The 8323-nt window shown below is 39.9% G+C and overlaps 1 protein-coding gene across 1 annotated transcript in view; it reads left to right on the forward strand.

Annotated features, from left to right (window-relative positions):
* The window catches only part of IL15 (interleukin 15), a 97869-nt gene extending 90080 nt beyond the window's left edge, over window positions 1-7789 (forward strand). The window contains exons 5-7 of the mRNA XM_010830305.1: window positions 1325-1369; window positions 3354-3491; window positions 6937-7789. Of these exons, the coding sequence (XP_010828607.1) occupies window positions 1325-1369; window positions 3354-3491; window positions 6937-7047 (294 nt within the window). The 3' untranslated portion in view covers window positions 7048-7789. The remainder of the gene's footprint in view (window positions 1-1324; window positions 1370-3353; window positions 3492-6936) is intronic.
* Window positions 7790-8323: the final 534 nt, after the last annotated feature.

The raw sequence follows: 8323 nt of genomic DNA on the forward strand, positions 1-8323 counted from the left end.
ATTGAAGAAGCACTAGAGTTCCAGAAAAACATCTACTTCTGCTTTATTGACTACGCCAAAGCCTTTGACTGTGTGGATCACAACAAACTATGGGAAATTCTGAAAGAGATGGGAATACCAGACCACCTGACCTGCCTCCTGAGAAATCTGTATGCAGGCTTAAAGCACCAGTTAGAACTGGGCAAGAAACAACAGACTGGTTCCAAATTGGGAAAGGAGTATGTCAAGGCTGTATATTGTCACCCTGCTTATTTAATTTATATCTAGAGTACATCATGTGAAATTCTGGGCTGGATGAAGCACAGGCTGGAGTCAAGATTGCCGGGAGAAATATCAATAACCTCAGATATGCGGATGACACCACCCTTATGGCAGAAAGCGAAGAACTGAAGAGCCTCTTGATGAAAGTAAAAGAGGAGAGTGAAAAAGTTGGCTTAAAAATCGAAGTTCAGAAAACTAAGATCATGGCATCTGGTCCCATCACTTCATGGCAAATAGGTGGGAAAATTAGGGAAACAGTGACAGACACTATTTTGGGGGGCTCCAAAATCACTGCAGATGGTGACTGCAGTCATGGAATCAAAAGACGGTTGCTCCTTGGAATAAAAACTATGACCAACCTAGACAGCATATTAAAAAGCAGAGACATTACTTTGCCAACAAAAGTCCATCTAGTCAAAGTATGCTTTTTCCAATAGTCACATATGGACGTGAGAATTGGACTATAAAGAAAACTGAGCACTAAAGAATTGATGCTTTTGAACTGTGGTGTTGGACAAGTCTCTTGAGAGTCCCTTGGACTGCAAGGAGATCCAACCAGTCCATCCTAAAGGAAATTAGACCTGAATTTTCATTGTAAGGACTGATGTTGAAGCTGGAACTCCAATACTTTGGCCACCTGATGTGAAGAACTGACTCACTTAAAAAGACCTGATGCTGGGAAAGATTGAAGGTGGGAGGAGAAGGGGACGACAGAGGATGAGATGGTTAGATGGCATCACTGACTTGATGGACATGAGTTTGAGTAAGCTCTGGGAGTTAGTGATGGACAGGGAGGCCTGGCGTGCTGCAGTCCATGGGGTCGCAAAGAGTCGGACGTGACTGAGCGACTGCAGTGAACTGCTGATGCACGACATTGTCACTGGGGGAAGTAGTGAAGGGGCACACAGGATCTTGCTGTATTTTTCTTATAACTTCACATGAATAAAATTATCTCAAAATAAAGACTTTAATTTAGAAAGTTTAATTTAATGTTTTCAGTAGGTTGTTCCCATTATATCTAAAGCAGGGAATAGTTTCTCATATTGCTTCTGTTTCTTTTCAGTCTATACATATGGATGCCACTTTATATACTGAAAGTGATGCTCATGTGAGTATATTTTGTTTTCAACATTGCTGTCTTTTCCAATGTTCAAAGGCTTGGAAATATATTTTTATAAATTTACTGAAACATGTATAGTTTTAAAATCTAATGTTCGGATGTTCATATGATCAATGAATTTTATATGCAAATTGTTGAAATTATAGCACGGTAGGGAGAAAGAGCTACATAGGTACTATTTACATTGTAGCATCCTTGTCAAATCAAGACATAAAAAAGCCTTTTTCTATCAATGTCAAACAAAACATAGTACATATTTCTATGATGCAAGTAAAACACAATGCAATTGATTCAAGAATCAAGTTAGTCAATTTAACAATATCCAACATATCAATTTTATCCAGTGCTATCACTTTTAATCATATTTTTTACAAATTGTTTAAGTATATTCCTGTTCTACATTTTGCCTGAATCACTACAGTTGTCAGAAAAGGATTCTGATTGGTTATTCTTTACGTGAGAAAAGAAACTAACACAACCCATAAAATCTATCAGAATTCAAAAATGATCTTAAATCGCTTCATTAATATGCTGACATTGCTTAAGGCATATAGAATTTCTGTTGAGTTGCTGGTCCATTCTCTCTTAATTGGTTACTAAAACCAAGACACAAATCCCTGACATCTTCTCTTCATGGAAAACAAACTCTGTGTTGTGTGTATTCACAACAGTGAGTCTTCTATTATTCCTTAATTAGAACTTCTCCGAAATAGAAGGTTTACCCTACCGAGACTTCTTAAGCATTAGAAAGAAGCCACAGCCAGAAATTAGGTGGGGAGGGGAAACAGGTATCTATCAATCACTTGGATATAGTACTGCTGCACTAGAATAGTCTCCTTTTTTGGCTTCAACATGTTTTCCATTTTTCTTTGCATTTTCTTCAAAGTAGAAAGCAGTCAATTAACCGCCAACACTCAGAATCCTGAGATTGCTGTTTTTGTAAGAAGATAACCTTGCTGCTCCTGGGGTTGTAGCTCGCAAGAAGCTGAGACCGAAATTTAGATTTAAACCCTGACTCAGCCACTTTCTAGCTTTGTTGCCTTGGAAGACACTAAATACTTCTGAACCTCAGTTTTATTATTTATATTTTAGTTGTTATTTATTTTATTGACATGCTGACAGTATTTACCCTTTCAATCCAGAGCAGCGGCTGTGGGAGGATAAGGAGTATTTCCAGGGCCAGCTAGGTGGCTGTGTCCTTTCCTTCCTTCCTTCCTTCCTTCCTTCCTTCCTTCCTTCCTTCCCTCCTTCATTCATTCAGTAAGCACTTGCCAAGTGCCTGCAGAGCTCCAGGCCCTATGCATGGCATTGAGAACAAGAAATCAGACAGTCTCTATCAAATCCCCCACACGCTGGTTAAATACTTCGGTTTGAAGTTTAGGTTTTTGTTAAAGTAATCATCTTGGGAAATGTATTTTTATGGGACCTGAAAAGTACCTTTCTGATTTGGCCAGCCTGTACATAGGCCATACTCCTGCTTTGATTTTTCTAAGAAATTTCTTGGAATCATGTGTGCCACTGGAACTTGCAGGAATAGGATGATTAGCAGCTACCAATATTTAAAATGTTAACAATGCAGTCTAATTCTAAAAAATTCTTCCATATGCACCATCTATATTCATGTTTTGAGAGTTCCAGGTCAATATTATCACCCCTTTAGACAGAGGAAATGTGCTTAGTGGGGAAAAGTGGTGTATTATTTCTACATTTTCTAGTTTTATGTTCTTTCTTCAGCACAGCATCCCCATCTTTCCTGACTGTTTTTTGTTCTCAGTTTGTTTTGGTTTTGATTTCAAAGCCAAAAGAGAAAAATAAGTGAAGCTGTTTCCTATGTAAAACGTCTTAGGAGTATTGTGTTTTTTTATAAAATAGTTGGATTGACTTTTTACAAAATCAGAATTGCATCTGTGTGAAACTGAAATAATGGGAAAATAATTGTTTTCAAAAATGATTCTTTGTAATTCTGTTTTAGCCCAATTGCAAAGTAACAGCGATGCAGTGCTTTCTCCTGGAGTTACGAGTTATTTTACACGAGTCCAAAAATGCCACCATTTATGAAATAATAGAAAATCTTACCATGCTAGCAAACAGCAATTTATCTTCTATTAAGGTGAGTTATCCAGTAGTTGTCCAGAGTTGCATCAGATGCTCTTGGATTGACTGGGGGAAATCATTAGCTGGATGGGAATGGACAAGGAGACCCTTGGAGGGAGCACTTGGGAAAAGGAGTTAATTCCAGCAGAATGCCTGCCAGAAGCTGCACCATCACTCCTGTGCATACAATCCTAAGCATTTTGTTGATTTATTCATTCAACACACATTTCCTATAGCTCCAGTGTGTGCCTCAGTGCACACAGGGCTGTGTGTGTGTGTGTGTGTCCGTGTGTGTGTCCATGTGTGTGTGTTAGTCACTCCGTCCTGTCCAACTGTTTGCAACCCTGTGGACTACAACCCACCAGGCTCCTCTGTCCATGGAGTTCTGCAGGCAAGAATACTGGAGTGGATTGCCATTTCCTTCTCCAGGGGATCTTCCCAACCCAGGGATCAAACCTGGATGTCCTGCATGCAGGCAGATTCTTTATGTCTGAGCCAACAGGGAAGATTCTTCATGTCTGATGCCCAATTGTTGAGCACCCATAGAGTAATATTTGGGTTATTACTCTGCGCCAGATACTGTTCTTCCAGGGTCAGATGGTAACTCGTTGAATTCGTGCAGTCACTCTGTGAGATATGGTTATCATTGTTTCTATTTGAGGTTTAAGAAATTGGGGCTCTGGGAGCTAGCATCTCTCTCTCCAATTCATGCAGTTAATAAAACGAGGAGCCAGGAATCCCTGAGCAATTTCTCTCCAGATTCTACCTTCTTATCTACTCGAAGGATAAATGTTGCAGAAAGATAATAATAAAAATCTGAATACTTGGAGTATAAGGTATACTCCTAGGTAGCAAGAAGCAGTATAGGCCTCCTGGAGAGCAAATGCCAGGGACCCCTATGCTAGGCTGGAGCATCAGCTCTGCAAGGCCCTGAAGTACAGACGATCATGGATTGCATGGCAAAACACTAGTGGCCAAAGGAAAGTGGACTGAAAAAGTTTCATAAACAAACAAAGCCATCATCATAATTTGTTCACTTAACAAATACGCTTTGGGACCCATTGTAGGCCCTCAAGATAGCAGAAGTTAAAACAAACATACTGTTCCTGCTCTTACAGAAGGAGGAAACACGTAGTAATCAATAAGCAAATAAATAGTAGGTCAAGTGTTTATTAATAACTGTAGTGGCCACAAAAGAGGCAGGTCAGGGGAAAGTTATGATCAACCTAGGTAGCATATTCAAAAGCAAAGACATTACTTTGCCAACAAAGTTTCATCTAGTCAAGGCTGTGGCTTTTCCTGTGGTCATGTATAGATGTGAGAGTTGGACTGTGAAGAAGGCTGAGCACCGAAGAATTGATGCTTTTGAACTGTGGTGTTGGAGAAGACTCTTGAGAGTCCCTTGGACTGCAAGGAGATCCAACCAGTCCATTCTGAAGGAGATCAGCCCTGGGATTTCTTTGGAAGGAATGATGCTAAAGCTGAAACTCCAGTACTTTGGCCACCTCATGCGAAGAGTTGACTCATTGGAAAAGACTCTGATGCTGGGAGAGATTGGGGGCAGGAGGAGAAGGGGACGACAGAGGATGAGATGGCTGGATGGCATCACTGACTCGATGGATGTGGGTTTGGGTGAACTCCGGGAGTTGATGATGGACAGGGAGGCCTGGCATGCTGCGATTCATGGGGTCGCAAAGAGTCAGACATGACTGAGCGACTGAACTGAACTGAAGGGGACTGAGGCTCTAGAGAAGGTTTGCTTACATAACTGACAATTGGCAAAAACATGAGAGAGAATGAGCTTCAAGGATGCCATGGGGAAGTATGTTCAGTCAGAGGCAACTGAAAGAGCAGAGACCCTGAGCTAGTGTGGCTGGACACTGTTGATTTTCCCTAAAGTATCAAGCTACTTTAGGTCTTTATTTCAATGTCACCATCTTACAGCAATGTCACTTCTTCACAATTGCAATCCCGTCCCTACCTCAACATGCCTTACCCACTTCTCTATATGTCCCACCATCTTAAATACTATATATTCTGCTTGCTGGATATTGTCTGATTTTTCCTAGTAGAATTTCAGCTTCAGAGGGGCAGGTGTTTTGTTTCCATTTTTTTGCTGTTTGTTTTTAGTGCTGTATCCCAACTCCTAGAACAATGCTTGACATGTACTAGAATTCTCATCTATTTCTGAAATGAATATATTAATGTTTAAAATACTCTTGTGATATGTTATCTCTCTGTTATTGGTGGAAATGCTGGGCCATGCAACAGATAATTCATAGCAAATGTCAATGGGGAACTCTTTAATGTGCATTTTTATAGTCCCCCTCATCATGACAGTGTGGCCTGAATGCACAGTCAGAAGACCTGGACGTGGAGAATTTCACTGATTATGTCAACTAAATGAGTCATTTACTATCTCTGCCTTCCTATCTGACATGATTACTTTCAGAATCAAATAGGACAGCATTATATGGAATATGACAGCACCTGGCAGAGGGTATGTGCTTGATAAACGTTGGTGAATTTGAATTTTAAATGCCTAATGGATGGAAAAATCTCATTTTGATTTTTCCTGAAACAGCTTTCACAGTTCAGATGATCCCTGGAAAGTTCGTTTTGTAGATTGCTACACTTGTAGAAACTGTGTTTACAGTACAATAATTTATGGTATTCATCAAAATAGTTCAAATTAGCCAATAATAATTGGGCGAATATCATGTGCCAGGCCATTTGCAAAGCAACAATACATAGCCTTGACTTCCTGGAAGAGCCTAGAGCAAACAGTGGTCTGAGAAGCATAAAGCTCCTTAATATCAGCCTAACACATGATGTGATATGAGAGCGAGCCTAAATACGGAGTTCTGAGAATGAAGAGATGGGACGTTTAGTCCAGCCTCGGGAGCTCCCAGGTTCAGAAAAGCTTTCCCAGTGGAGACAGCACCTCAGTGATCTTAAGTGTGAGTGGTTGTAGCTAAAATAGAAGTGTGGAAGGAAGAGAGAAAAGCAGACAGCGAAACACCTAATAGGTTCATGTATGTATGGGACCAAAAGGCATGAGACCAGTGTTCCTAGGGCTGAATCTTTGAGCTGTGGAAAAAGTGAAAGAAATAGATAAGGAACAGCTCAAGGAGAGCCGGCATGCCATGCAGGGGGCCAGGGACTTCACGCTGCGGTAGATGACCAGAAACTACTGAAGGCCTCTAAGCAAGACGTTTGTGGTTCAGTAGATCTTTTTTCTTTTTCAATTATATTTTTCACTGTCCTTAATTCACTCTAGGAAAAAATCAGTCCTTATCAAATCTCTCCAGTTCTCTTTTGCCTTAATTCTTCCTAATATGGTAATTAATCTGCCAAGTATTTTATGTCTGGACACCTCACCATGTTGTTCAAAGGATATGATATTCACAGGAAAGGCATATTTTAGATTTTCCAATCTAATCCTTTCTTTTTATTTGCAGAATAAAACAGAATTGGGATGCAAAGAATGTGAGGAACTGGAGGAAAAAAGTATCAAAGAATTTTTGAAGAGTTTTGTACATATTGTGCAAATGTTCATCAACACTTCTTGATTGCAGCTGATCCTTTTCCGCATTTCTATTATTAACAAACATCTTTCCACGGCTTAGAGGCAACAAAGCACTCAGCATTTCAAATGTGCTGCCAAAAGAAATTCTCCTGGCAAGACGATGCTCAGGATCTTGGTTGGGATGGATTCATAAAGATAAAAGTCAAAACATGTCACCGAGACCACGTTGTCTGCCAAGGACGGACTTATTTTGTTCATTTATTTTTAATTTATTATTGAAATTGTACATATCTGTAGCATAATGTAAAATGTTGAATAAAATTATGTACATATTTTATCCTTTGAAATTGCACTGATATTTTACATCTTATAAGAAAACAGAGGGTGTTTGGTTCAAGGGTGAGAGTCAAATTATTAAACAATCTGTACCACTTGGTACTATGGCTATAGACATAGAGGATGCCCCAACCAATTGGAAATTGACTACCAACCTTCATTTACTTCTTCTTCAGCTGTGGCACTTGGAAGGAGAATTGACTACCAACAAGAAAGGAGGAACTAGGTAGAAACCAATCATTTCATTATTGATATATAAAGCCCTTCTTCTTGCTATTGTTGTTTAGTCACAAAGTCATGTCCAGCATTTTTTGTGACCCCATAGTCTTTAGCCCTAGAACATGGCATCCAGTCCCATCACTTCATGGTAAATAGAAGGGGAAAAAGTATAAGTAGTGACAGATTTTATATTCTTGGACTCCAAAATCACTCCAGACAGTGACTGCAGCCATGAAATTAGAAGACGCTTGCTCCTTGGAAGAAAAACTATGACAAACCTAGACAGTGGTTTAAAAAGCAGAGACATTACTTTGCCAACAAAAGTCCATAGAGTCAAAGCTATGGTTTTTCCAGTAGTCATGTATGGATGTGAGAGTTGGACCGTAAAGAAGTCTAATTGGCAAAGAATTGATGCTTTCAAACTGTTGTGATAGAGAAAACTCTTGAGAGTGCTTTTAACAGCAAGGAGATCAAACCAGTTAATCCTACAGGAAATGAACCCTGAATATTCATTGGAAGGACTGATGCTGAAGCTGAAGCTCCAATACTTTGGCCACCTGATGCAAAGAGCTAACTCATTGGAAAAGACCTTGATGCTGGGAAGGATTGAAGGCAAGAGAAGAAGAGGGCAGCAGGGGACGAGATGGTCAGATAGCATCACCAACTAAATGGACATGAATTTGAGCAAACTTCAGGAGATGGTGATGGACAAGAAAGCCTAGCATGCTGCAATTCATGGGGTTGCAAAGAGTCAGAGACATGAC

The sequence above is a fragment of the Bison bison genome, unplaced genomic scaffold, assembly GCF_000754665.1.
Source record: "Bison bison bison isolate TAMUID 2011002044 unplaced genomic scaffold, Bison_UMD1.0 scf7180017864517, whole genome shotgun sequence".
NCBI classification, from domain to species: Eukaryota; Metazoa; Chordata; class Mammalia; order Artiodactyla; family Bovidae; genus Bison; species Bison bison.